This window comes from Cnephaeus nilssonii (assembly GCF_951640355.1).
Source record: "Cnephaeus nilssonii genome assembly, chromosome: 16".
In the NCBI taxonomy this organism is placed as follows: Eukaryota; Metazoa; Chordata; class Mammalia; order Chiroptera; family Vespertilionidae; genus Cnephaeus; species Cnephaeus nilssonii.
In genome coordinates, this window is record NC_137087.1 from 62118972 (window position 1) to 62131950 (window position 12979).

A 12979-nucleotide genomic window follows, 5' to 3' on the forward strand; every position below is an offset into this window, starting at 1 on the left:
AAGAACAGGGAATGACCCCACCACATGAGATCAATCAATGTGCACACTGATTTTTCAGCCTTGACTCATTCTCACATTGAGAGTTGACACCAATTTCTAGAGTTTTCCATGGGGTCACAATACCCCATCCCCAAGGTCCTCATTGGCTTATTCCATTCATTGGCCACCTGCCAACTTCCATCTCCCCTACACCCTCCACCTGTCTCTGTCTTTCACAAAGGACCTCTGTTCTCTGAAGATGTCCCTTCTGTGTCACTATCTTGGAGTCCCCATGTGACACCTTCCTCACAGAGGGGAGATCCTTAACAACCCCCACATCAAGGGACCGGCTACCCTGAAGGAATCCTCAGACACCCTTCAGGGGTGAGGGAGCTGGCTCCGAGGGCACAAGGACTCCTCCTCCAGGTCGGTGCTGAGCTCCAGGCCCGAGGCTAGTTCCAGACTCAGGGCCTCCCTCATGGCCATGCTCAAGGGTAGGAGGTCAACTATGGACACACCCAAAGATTCATCTCTATAACGGGGAAAGGAGCGGGAACATCCTGTCCTGCCAGGTCTAAGGATACCCCAAAGTAAGAAGCCCCAGGATTGCCCATGGAGGTGAGCAGGACTGCCCCAGGCATCTCCCGGGGCCACCCAGGGTACAGTTTCATGGCTGCAGGGACAGACCAAGGCCATGGCCTCCTTAGCCACTTTTTTCTACTCCACGGTCCTGCCTGACTTGAGGCAAAGCCCTCAGGGGCAATCGACCTTGGTCAGACAAGATAGGACAGAACCTCAAGCCCCTGAGGCTGAACCAGCACTAGGGTCTCAGCAGGTCCCAGCAGGCCTTCAGGTCTGACCCTGAGCTATGAAGGAGGGTCTTGGCCTAGCCTCCTTCCAGAAGCCCACTGGGGAGAAGTCATCAGCCAACCATATCAGACAAGGACCTGGTCAGAGACCCTCCTCTACCCCTTCCCCCAAGAAACAAGGATGAGGATGTCCCAGGTGGAGCATCTTCCTATCACGTTCCATCCCAGTTGTGATTCAGAGGCAGAGAGGGGCCCTGGGAGGGGGAAGGGTCGTGTACCTTCTGTTGTTGCAGGAGAGTCACTTGTGAGTGGAATTGAGAGATGAGTTGTCCATGAATCTGGAAGACACAACAAAGAGAAAAGCGTAGTGAGGCCTCGGGAAAGGAGTCCTTCCCTAAAGGGTAGGTCAGTCACCATGAGTTTCCCACGTGCCTCTTGCACGTGCCCCCTGCCTGTCCACAGCCTCCCGCTCCACTACGTCATATGGGCCGAAGGACTGTGAGAGACCAGCCGCATGCCTCCACATCTCTGACTGCCATGTTCCAACCCATCAGAAGACCTTTCCCATCTCTCTCCTTGAGCCAGGCATGTACAGGTGGGCTTGAAGTTTTGGCCTGACTCTGAAGCTGGAATAGAAAGAGTCAGGTCATGGTGACTGAACCGGGAGGAAATCACATGTCCTGTTACCCCGAGGACTCTCATCACCTGTGATCACTCTCATCACAGTTCCCAGGGCACTGTCTCTGCCACCTCGAGATGCAGATGTGACCATGCTGGCCCTCTTGTCCCCTACCACCGCCTGCCTCCCTGAGCTCAAGGACTTTCAGTGCAGTGTAAGGAAGCCAGTGTCATGCCTGGCAAGTGCCACTGGGGCCCTGGTTTAGACCCGCCATGGCCTCCTTAGCCACTTATTCTTCTCCATGGTCCTGCGTGACTTGAGGCAAAGTCCTCGGGGGCAATCGACCTCCACTAGACAAGAGAGGACAGAGCGTCACAGCCCTCAGGGTGATCCTGCATTGGGGTTGCAGCGGGTCCCAGCAGGCCTCCAGGCTGACCCTGAGTTATGGCAGCGGGTCGTGGCCTAGCCTACTCACAGAAGCCCACTGGGGAGAAGTCATCAGCCAACCATATCAGACAAGGACCTGGTCAAAGACCCATCTCTGCCTTCGTCCCCCAAGAAACAAGGATGAGGATGGCCCAAGTGTTGCCTCTTCCTGTCACGATCCATCCCGGGTGTGATTCAGAAGCAGAGTGTGGCCCTGGGAGGGGGAAGGGTCGTGTACCTTCTATTGTTGCAGAAGAAGCACTTGTGAGTGGACTTGTGGGATGAGTTGTCCATGAGTCTGGAAGACACAACAAAGAGAAAGGCGTGGTGAGGCCTCGGGAAAGGAGTCCTTACCAAAAGGGTGGGCCAGTCACCGAGGCTTTACCATGTGCCTCCTGCACCCGCTCCCTGCCTTTCCACAGCCTTCTGTTGCACTAGGTCATCAGGGCCGAAGGCCTGTGAGATGCCAGCCACATCCCTCCACATCTCTGACCGCCATGTTCCTTCCCATCTCTCCCGCATGAGCCAGGCACACACTGGTGGACTTGAGGCTTTGGCCTGACTCTGAAGCTGGGATAGAAAGAGTCAGGGCCCGGTGATTGAACCTAGAGGCAATCACCTGGTACCTGGAGGACCCTCATCAAGTGTTCACTGTCTTCCCATGGCACTTTCTCTCCCACCTTGGGATGCACAAGTGACCATGCTGGCCCTCAGGGTGTGGCAGGTGTGAGAAGAAGAGAGAAGCCAGAAGCCTGCTGTCCCATCTTCAGAAAGCCAATGGGCATCCGTGCCCACTCTCCCACAAACCCTCCTCAGACTGGAGTCACAGGAAAACATTCATGTAAATGCCACCATCTCTGAGCTTGGCCGTTCTCCCCGGGACGGCCACCAAGTATCTGATGGGAACTGAGAAGGAGAATGGACAGTGTCTTTGGAATCCCCGCACCTCCAGTTAAGGAGATAGAGGGCAAAAGTGTGGTCCCGATGGAGTTCAAGGAGCTATGGGTCAGCTGGAGAGGGCCGACCGGCAGAGGTGGGCAAGGAGAGGGACAACCCAGGAGAGGTGGCCGGGAATTACCTGGCCAGAATCTGTAGGGCTGAGTAGCTGAGGGAAGAAAAGGTCAGACCCCAAGCTCCCAGTGTGCCCAGCGCAGATGCCAGATTACTGACCAGAAGAATGTACACACGGAGCAGACCCCGTGCACATGGCCTCAGGGTGGACACAACAGTGCCAACTGGAACCTCTCAGTCCTTCCAAAGCCACCCCTTTTGTCCCCTACCACCGCCTGCCTCTCTGAGCTCGAGGACTTTCAGTGCAGTGTAAGGAAGCCAGTGTCATGCCTGGCAAATGCCACCGGGGCCCTGGTTTAGACCCCAGAGAAAGAACAGGGAATGACCGCAGCAAATGGGATCAATCAAAGTGCACACTGATTTTTCAGCCTGGACCCATTCTCACATTGACAGTTGACACAAATTTCTAGAGTTTTCCATGGGGTCACAATGCCCCATCCCTAAGGTCCTCATTGGCTCATTCCATTCATTGGCCATATGCCATCTACCACCTCCCCTGCTCCCTTCCACTCTCTCTGTCCTTCACAAAGGACCTCTGTGCTCTCAGGATGTCTCTTCATTTTGGAGAGCCCCCATGTGACACCATCCTCAGAGGAAAGGTGCTTACTAACCCTCACACCCAGGGATGGGCTGCCCGAAAGGAATGCCCAGACACCCTCCAGGGGACAGTGAGCTGGCTCCAGGGGCACAAGGACTCCTCCTCCAGGTTGGTGCTGAGCTCCAGGCCCGAGGCTGGTTCCAGACTCAGGGCCTCCCTCATGGCCATGCCCAAGGGTAGACACTCAACTTTGGACACACCCAAGAATTCATCTCCATCATGGGGAATGGATTGGGGACATCCTGTCTTACCATGTCTAAGGATTCCCCAAAGTAAGGAGCCCCAGGATTGCCCATGGAGGTGACCAAAAATGCCCCCAGCATTCCCCAGGGCCACCCAGGGCAGAGTTCCATGGCTCCAGGGACAGCCTAAGGCCATGGCCTCCTTAGCCACTTATTTCTTCTCCACGGGCATGCGTGACTTGAGGCAAAGTCCTCGGGGGCAATCGACCTCCACTATACAAGAGAGGACAGAGCGTCACAGCCCTCACGGTGATCCTGCATTGGGGTCTCAGCAGGTCCCAGCAGGCATCCAGGGCTGACCCTGAGCTATGGCAGCGGGTCGTGGCCTAGCCTACTTCCAGAAGCCCACTAGGGAGAAGTCATCAACCAACTATATCGGACAAGGACCTGGTCAGAGACCCATCTCTGCCCCCGTCCCCCAAGAAACAAGGATGAGGATGGCCCAGGTGTTGCTTCTTCCTATCACGATCCATCCTGTGTGTGATTCAGAAGCAGAGTGAGGCCCTGGAAGGGGGAAGGGTCGTGTACCTTCTGTTGTTACAGAAGAAGCACTTGTGAGTGGACTTGTGGGATGAGTTGTCCATGAGTCTGGAAGACACAACAAAGAGAAAGGCGTGATGAGGCCTCAGGAAAGGAATCCTTACCAAAAGGATGGGCCAGTCACCGAGACTTTATCATGTGCCTCCTGCACCTGCTCCCTGCCTTTCCACAGCCTTCTGCTGCACTAGGTAATCAGGGCCGAAGGTCTGTGAGAGACGAGCCGCATCCCTCCACATCTCTGATCGCCATGTTCCTCTCCATCAGGAGACCTTTCCCATCTCTCCCGCATGAGCCAAGCAGGCACTGGTAGGCTTGATGCTTTGGCCTGACTCTGAAGCTAGGATAGAAAGTGTCAGGGCCTGGTGATTGAACCGGGAGTCAATCACATGTCCTGGTACCCAGAGCAGCCTCATCACATGTTCACTGCATTCTCAAGACACTGTCTCTGCCACCTTGGGATGCAGATCTCACCACGCTGGCCCTCAGGGTGTGGCAGGTGTGAGAGGAGAAGAGAAGCCAGAAGCCTGCTGTCCAGTTATCAAAAAGCCAGTGGGCATCAGTGCCCACTCTCCCCCAAAGCCCTTCTCAGCCTGGAGTCACAGGGCCACATTCATGGAAGGGGAGGCACTTCCCTGACCATTGTCCACCCTCCCCTGGGACGGTCGCCAAGTATCTGATGGGAACTCAGGAGGATGGACAGACGGAGTCTTTGGAATCCCCCCTCTAGTTCAGTAGACAAGGGCAAAAGTGTGGTCCAGATGTGTTCAAGGAGCCATGGGTCAGCTGGAGAGGACCGACCAGCAGATGTGGGCAGGGAGAGGATCATCCCAGGAGAGGTGGCCGGGACTCACCTGGCCAGGATGTGGAGGGCTGAGCAGCTGAGGAAAGAAAAGACAGTCAGACACCAAGCTCCCAGGTGCCCAGCCCAGGTCCCAGGTTGATGACCCTCAGCTTCTAAACACGGAGCTGAAGCCGTGCACATGGTCTCGGGGTGGACACAACAGTGCCACCCGGATCCTCCCAGTTCTTCCAAAGCCACGCTCTCTGTCCACGCGCATGCCTGGGACAGCCCACCGGGGCCCTGGTGTTGACCCCAGAGAATGAGCAGAGAATGACCCCACCAAATGTGTCAACGGATGTGCACACCAATCATTCAGCCTTGGCCCATTCTGATATTGAGAGTTGACACAAATTTCTAGAGTTGTCCATGCGGTCACAATGCCCCATCCACAAGGACCTCACAGGCTCCTTCCATTCATTGGCCACCTGCCATCTCCCACCTCTCCTGATCCCTCCCCCTCTCTCTGTCCTTCACAAAGACCTCTGTGCTCTCAGAATGTCCCTCAGCATCACCATTTTGGAGTCCCCAGGTGACACTGTCCTCAGAGAGGGGAGGTGTTTAACAACACCCACACCCAGGCACGGGCTTCCCTGAAGGAATCCCCAGACACCCTTCAGATGAGAGTGAGCTGGCTCTGGGGCCACAAGGAATCCTCCTCCAGGTCGGTGCTGAGCTCCAGGCCCGAGGCTGGTTCCAGACTCAGGGCCTCCTTCATGGCCATGCCCAAGGGTAGGAGGTCAACTTTAGACACACCCAAGGATTCATCTCCATCACGGGGAAAGTATTGAAGATATCCTGTCCTGCCAGGTCTAAGGATTCCCCAAATTAAGGAGCCCCAGGATTGCCCATAGAGATGAACAGGACTGCCCCTGGCATCCAACGAGGCCACCCAGAGCAGAGTTCCATGGTTCCATGGCTCCAGGGACAGGCCAAGGTCATGGCCTCCTTAGCCACTTATTTCTTCTCCACGGTCCTGTCTGACTTGAGGCAAAGCCCTAGGAGGCGATTGACCTCGGACAGACAAGAGAGGACAGAGCCTCACAGCTCCTTAGGCTGAGCAAGCACTGGGGTCTCAGCAGGTCCTAGCAGGCCTCCAGGGATGACCCTGTGCCATGGCAGAGGGTCTTGGCCTAGCCTCCTCCCAGAATCCCACGGGGGAGAAGTCATCAGCCAACCATGTAGGACAAGGACCTGGTCAGAGACCCTCCTCTGCCCCCTTCCCCCAAGTAACAAGGATGAGGATGGCCCAGGTGGAGCCTCTTCCTGTCACGTTCCAACTCGGGCATGATTCAGAAGCAGAGTGTGGCCCTGGGAGGGGGAAGGGTCGTGTACCTTCTGTTGTTGCAGAAGAAGCACTTGTGAGTGGAGTTGTGGGATGAGGTGTCCATGAGTCTGGAAGACACAGCAAAGAGAAAGATGTGGTGAGGCCTCGGGAACTGAGTCCTTCCCAAAAGGGTGGGCCAGTCACCGTGACTTTCCCATGTGCCTCCTGCATTGTTCCCTGCCTGTCAGACTTCCTCTGCGCTGGGTCCTGAGGGACGAAGGCCTGTGGGAAACCAGCCTCATCCCTCCACATCTCTGACCGCCATGTTCCTCCCCATCAGAAGACCTTTCCCATCTCTTCCCAGTGAGCCAGGCATGCACTGGTGGCCTTAAGGCTTTGGCCTGACTCTGAAGCTGGGATAGAAAGAGTCAGGGCCTGGTGATTGAACCAGGAGACAATCACATGTCCTGGGACCTGGAGGGCCCTCATCACGTGTTCACTGTCTTCCTAGGGGGCACTGTCTCTTCCCACCTGGGATGCAGATGTGACCATGCTGGGCCTCAGGGTGTGGAAATTGTGAGAGGATGAGACAAGCCAGAAGCCTGCTGTCCCATCTTCAGAAAGCCAATGGGAATCAGTGCCCACTCTCCCACAGATCTCTCCTCAGCCTGGAGTCACCGGACCACGTTCAGGAAAGTAGTACCCTCTCCTACCATCGGGCGCTCTCCCCTTGGAGGTCCACCAAGTATCTGATGGGAACTGAGAAGGAGGATGGACAGATGGAGTCTTTGGAATCCCCCTCTAGTTAAGAAGACAGAGGGCAAAAGTCTGGTCCAGATGGGGTTCAAGGAGCCATGGGTCAGCTGGAGAGGGCCAACCAGCAGAGTTGGTTAAGGACAACCCAGGAGAGGTGGCTGGGACTCACCTGGCCAGGATGTGGGGGGCTGAGCAGCTGAAGGAAGAAAACGTCAGACACCAAGCTCCCAGGTGCCCAGCGCAGATGCCAGATTGCTGACCCACAGCATGTACACTCAGAGCAGACCCTGTGCACATGGCCTCAGGGTGGACACAACAGTGCCACCTGGAATCTCGCAGTCCTTCCAAAGCCTTCCCTTTAGTCCCCTACCATTGTCTGCCTCCCTGAGCCCGAGGACTTTCTGTCAGTGTAAGGAAGCCAGGGTCTTGCCTAGGACAGGTCACAGGGGCCCTGGTGTTGAGCCCAGAGAAAGAACAGGAAATGCCCCCACCAAATGGGATCAATCAGTGTGCGCACTGATTTTTCAGCCTTGGCCCATTCTCACATTGAGAGTTGACACCAATATCTAAGGTTTTCCATGCGGTCACAATGCCCCATCCTCAAGGCCCTCATTGGTTCATTCCATTCATTGGTCACCTGCCATCTCCCACTTCCCCTGCTCCCTCCCTCTATATCTGTTTTCACAAAGGAACTCTGTGCTCTCAGGATGTCCCTACAGCGTCACTATCTTGGGGAGCCCCCATGTGACACCATCCTCAGAGAGGGAAGGTGCTTACTAACCCCCACACACAGGGATGGGCTGCCCTGAAGGAATCCCCATAAACCCTCCAGGCGAGAGTGAGCTGGCTCCGGGGGCACAAGGACCCTTCCTCCAGGTCAGTGTTGAGCTCCAGGCCCGAGGCTGGTTCCAGACTCAGGGCCTCCCTCATGGCCATAAACAAGGGTAGACACTCAACTTTGGACACACCCAAGGATTCATCTCCATCACGGGGAAAGGGGCGGGGACATCCTGTCCTGCTGGTCTAAGGATGCCCCACAGTAAAGAGCCCCAGGATCGCCCATGGAGTTGAGCAGGACAGCCCCCGGCATCCGCCGGGGCCACCCAGGGCAGAGTTTCATGGCAATGGTACAGACCAAGGCCATGGCCTCCTTAGGCACTTATTTCTTCTCCATGGTCCTGCCTGACTTGAGGCAAAGCCCTTGGGGGCAATCGACCTCGATAGACAAGAGAGGACAAAGCCTCACAGCCCTGTGGCTGAGCCAGCACTGGGATCTCAGCAGGTCCCAGCAGGCCTCCAGGGCTGACCCTGTGCCATGGCAGAGGGTCTTGGCCTGGCCTCCTCCCAGAATCCCACGGGGGAGAAGTCATCAGCCAACCATGTCGGACAAGGACCTGGTCAGAGACCCTCCTCTGCCCCCTTCCCCCAAGAAACAAGGATGAGGATGGCCCAGGTGGAGCCTCTTCCTCTCACATTGCATCCTGGGCGTGATTCAGAGGCAGAGTGTGGTCCTGAGAGGGGGTAGGGTCGTGTACCTTCTGTTGTTGCAGAAGAAGCACTTGTGAGCGGACTTGTGGAATGAGTTGTCCACGAGTCTGGAAAACACAACAAAGAGAAAGGCGAGGTGAGGCCTTGGGAAAGGAGTCCTTCCCAAAGGGGTGGCCCAGTCCCCGTGACTTTCCCATGGGCCTCCTGCATTGCTCCCTGCCTTCCACAGCCTCTAGCTGTGCTGGGTCATCAGGGCCCAAGGCCTGTGAGAGACCAGCCGCATCCCTCCACATCTCTGACCACCATGTTCGTCCCCATCAGAAGACCTTTTCCATCTCTCCCCAGTGATCCAGGCACACACTGGTGGCCTTGAGGCTTTGGCCTGACTCTGAAGCTGGGATAGAAAGAGTCAGGGCCTGGTGATTGAACCGGGAGACAATCACATGTCCTGATACCCGGAGGACCCTCATCACGTGTCCACTGCCATCCCCGGGTACTGTCTCTGCTCCCTCGGGATGCAGATGTGACCATGCTGGCCCTCAGGGTGTGGCAGGTGTGAGAGGAGGACAGAAGCCTGCTGTCCCGTCATTAGAAAACCAATGGGCATCAGTGCCCACTCTCCCACAAATCCCTCCTCAACCTGGAGTCACGGGGCGACCTTCATGGAAGGGGAGGCACTTCTCTGACCAACGGCCGATCTCCCCCAGGACGGCCACCCAGTATCTGATGAGAACTGAGAAGGAGGATGGGCAGACGGAGTCTTTGGAATCCCCCCTCTAGTTAAGGAGACAGAGGGCAAACGTCTGGTCCACATGGGGTTCAAGGAGCCATGGGTCAGCTGGAAAGGGCCGACCGGCAGCAGTGGGTAGGAGAGAGGGACATCCCAGGAGAGGTGGCCGGGACTCACCTGGCCAGGAAGTAGAGGACTGAGTAGCTGTTGGAAGAAAAAGATAGTCAGACACTAAGCTCCCAGGTGCCTGGCTCAGATCCCAGGTTGATGACCCGCAGCTTCTACACACGGAGCTGACGCCATACACATGGTCTTGGGGTGGACACAAAAGTGCTGCCCTGAACCTCGCAGTCCTTCCAGAGCAACGCCCTCTGTCCCCTGACATCGCCTGCCTCCCTGAGCCTGAATACCTCCTGTCCAGTGTATGGATGCCAGGGTCATGCTGGGACAGACCCCGGTGCCCTGGTGTTGACCCCAGAGAAAGAAGTGGGAATGACCCCACCAAATGGGTCAACCGATGTGCACACCAATCATTCAGCCCTGACCCATTCTGATATTGAGAGGTTACACCCATTTCTAGACTTTTCCATGCGGTCACAATGCCTCATCCCCAAGGCCCTCACAGGTTCCTTCCATTCATTGGCCACCTGCCATCTCCCACCTCCCCTGCTGCCTCCCGCTCTCTCTGACCTTCACAAAGGACCTCTGTGCCCACAGGTTGTCCCCTCTGTGTCACTATCTTGGAGCCCCCAGCTGCCACTGACCTCACAGACGGGAGGTGCTTTCCAACCCCCACACCCAGGGACGGGCTGCCCTCAAGGAAGCCCTAGACCCCCTCCAGGGGAGAGTGAGCTGGCTCCGGGGCACAAGGAGACCTCCTCGATGCTGTGCTCCAGGCCCGAGGCTGGTTCCAGACTCAGGGCCTCCCTCATAGCCATGCCCAAGGGTAGGAGGTCAACTTTGGACACACTCAAGGATTCATCTCCATCACGGGAAAAGGAGCGGGGACATCCCGTCCTGCCAGGTCTAAGGATGCCCCAAGGTACGGAGCTCTAGGATTGCCCATGGAGGTGAGCAGGACTGCCCCCCACATCCTCCAGGACACCCAGGGCTGAGTTCCGTGGTTCCAGGGACAGTCCGAGGCCATGGTCTCCTTAGCCACTTATTTCTACTCAACGGTTCTGCCTGACTTGAGGCAAAGCCCTTGGGGGCGATTGCCCTCCGCCAGACAGTAGAGGACAGAGCCTCACAGCCCCTGAGACTGATCCAGCACTGGGGTCTCAGCAGGTCCCAGGAGGCCTCCAGGGCTGACCCTGAGCTATGGGGAGGGTCTAGGTCTAGACTCCTCCCAGAAGCCCACTGGATACAAGTCATCAGCCAACCATGATGACCCTCCTCTGTCCCCCTCCACCAAGAAACAAGGATGAGGATGGCCTATATGGAGCCTCTTCCTGTCACGTTCCATCCCAGATGTGATTCAGGACATAGTGTGGCCCTGGGAGGGGGAAGGGTCGTGTACCTTCTGTTGTTTCAGAAGAAGCACTTGTGAGTGGAGTTGAGGGATGAGGTGTCCATGAGTCTGGAAGACATAACAAAGAGAAAGGCGAGGTGAGCCCTTGGGAAAGGAGTCCTTCCCAAAGGGGTGGGCCAGTCCTCGTGACTTTCCCATGTGCCTCCTGCACGTGCCCCAGCCTGCTCACAGCCTCCCGCATCGCTAACTCATCGGGACCGAAGGCCTGGGAGAGACCTGCCGCATCCCTCCACATCTCTGACCGCCACGTTCCTCCCCATCAGAAGACCTTTCCCATCTCTCCCGCATGAGCCAGGCACTCAATGGTGGGCTTGAGGCTTTGGCCTGACTCTGAAGCTGGAATAGAAAGAGTCAGGGCCTGGTGACTGAACCGGGAGGCAATCACATGTCCTGGTACCCAGAGGACCCTCATCACGTGTTCACGGCCATTCCCAGGCACTTTCTCTGCCACCTTGGGATGCAGATGTGACCATGCTGGCCCTCAGGGTGTGGCAGGTGTGAGAGGAGGACAGAAGCCTGCTGTCCCGTCATCAGAAAGCCAGTGGGCATCAGTGCCCACTCTCCCACAAAGCTCTCCTCAGCCTGGAGTCACGGGGCCACCTTCATGGAAGGGGAGGCACTTCTCTCACCATCAGCCGCTCTCCCCCATGATGGCCCCCCAGTATCTGATGAGGATGGCCCATGTGGAGCCTCTTCCTGTCACGTCCCATCCCGGGAGTGGTTCAGGGGCAGAGAGGGGCCCTGGAGGGGGAAGGGTCATGTACCTTCTGTTGTTGCAGGAAAGTCAGTTGTGAGTGGAATTGAGGGATGAGTTGTCCATGAGTCTGGAAGACACAACAAAGAGAAGGCCGTGTCGAGGCCTCGGGAAAGGAGTCCTTCCTAAAACGTGGGCCAGTCACCGTGACTTTCCCATGGGTCTCCTGCTCATGGCCCCTGCCTGTCCACAGCCTCCCGCATCGCTAAGTCATTGGGACCGAAGGCCTGGGATAGACCTCCACATCCCTCCATGTCTCTGACCGCCATGTTCCTCCCCATCAGAAGTCCTTTCCCATCTCTCCCACATGAGCCAGGCACGCACTGGTGGGCTTGAGGCTTTGGCCTGACTCTGAAGCTGGGATAGAAAGAGTCAGGGCCTGGTGATTGAACCGGGAGGCAATCACATGTCCTGGTACCCAGAGGACCATCATTACGTGTTCACTGTCATCCCGGGCACTGTCTCTGCCACCTTGGGATGCAGATGTGACCATGCTGGGCCTCAGGGTGTGGCAGGTGTGAGAGGAGGACAGAAGCCAGAAGCCTCCTGTCCCGTCATTAGAAAGCCAATGGGCATCAGTGCCCACTCTCCCACAATGCCCTCCTCAGCCTGCAGGCATGGGGCCACCTCATTGGAAGTGCCACCTTCTCTGACCAACGGCCACTCTCCCCTGGGGTAGCCACCAAGTATCTGATGGGAACTCAGAAGGATGGACAGACGAAGACTTTTGAATCCCCACCCCCTTTAGTTAAGGAGACAGATGGCAAAAGTGTGGTTTGATGGGGTTCAAGGAGCCATGGGCCAGCTGGAGAGGGCCGACCGGCAGAGGTGGGCAGGGAGAGGGACATCCCAGGAGAGGTGGCGGGACTCAACCGGCCAGGATGTGAAGGGCTGAGCAGCTGAGGGAAGAAAAGGACAGTCAGACACCAAGCTCCCAGGTGCCCGGCCCAGATCCCAGGTTGATGACCCTCAGCTTCTAAACACGGAGCTGAAGCCGTGCACATGGTCTCGGGGTGGACACAACAGTGCCACCCGGATCCTCCCAGTTCTTCCAAAGCCACGCTCTCTGTCCACGCGCATGCCTGGGACAGCCCACCGGGGCCCTGGTGTTGACCCCAGAGAATGAGCAGAGAATGACCCCACCGAATGTGTCAACGGATGTGCACACCAATCATTCAGCCTTGACCCATTCTGATATTGAGAGTTGACACAAATTTCTAGAGTTGTCCATGCGGTCACAATGCCCCATCTACAAGGACCTCACAGGCTCCTTCCATTCATTGGCCACCTGCCATCTCCCACCTCTCCTGCTCCCTCTCCCTCTCTCTGTC

The 12979-nt window shown here is 56.8% G+C and overlaps 1 protein-coding gene across 1 annotated transcript in view; it reads right to left on the reverse strand.

Annotated features, from left to right (window-relative positions):
• DMBT1 (deleted in malignant brain tumors 1) overlaps window positions 1-10301 on the reverse strand; it is a gene marked incomplete at both ends in the record, with an annotated part of 99845 nt that extends 89544 nt beyond the window's left edge. Inside the window, 7 exon segments of the mRNA XM_079793941.1 lie at window positions 2072-2131; window positions 4273-4332; window positions 5136-5162; window positions 6458-6517; window positions 8681-8740; window positions 9541-9567; window positions 10231-10301. Coding sequence (XP_079650067.1) covers window positions 2072-2131; window positions 4273-4332; window positions 5136-5162; window positions 6458-6517; window positions 8681-8740; window positions 9541-9567; window positions 10231-10301 — 365 coding nt within the window.
• Window positions 10302-12979: the final 2678 nt, after the last annotated feature.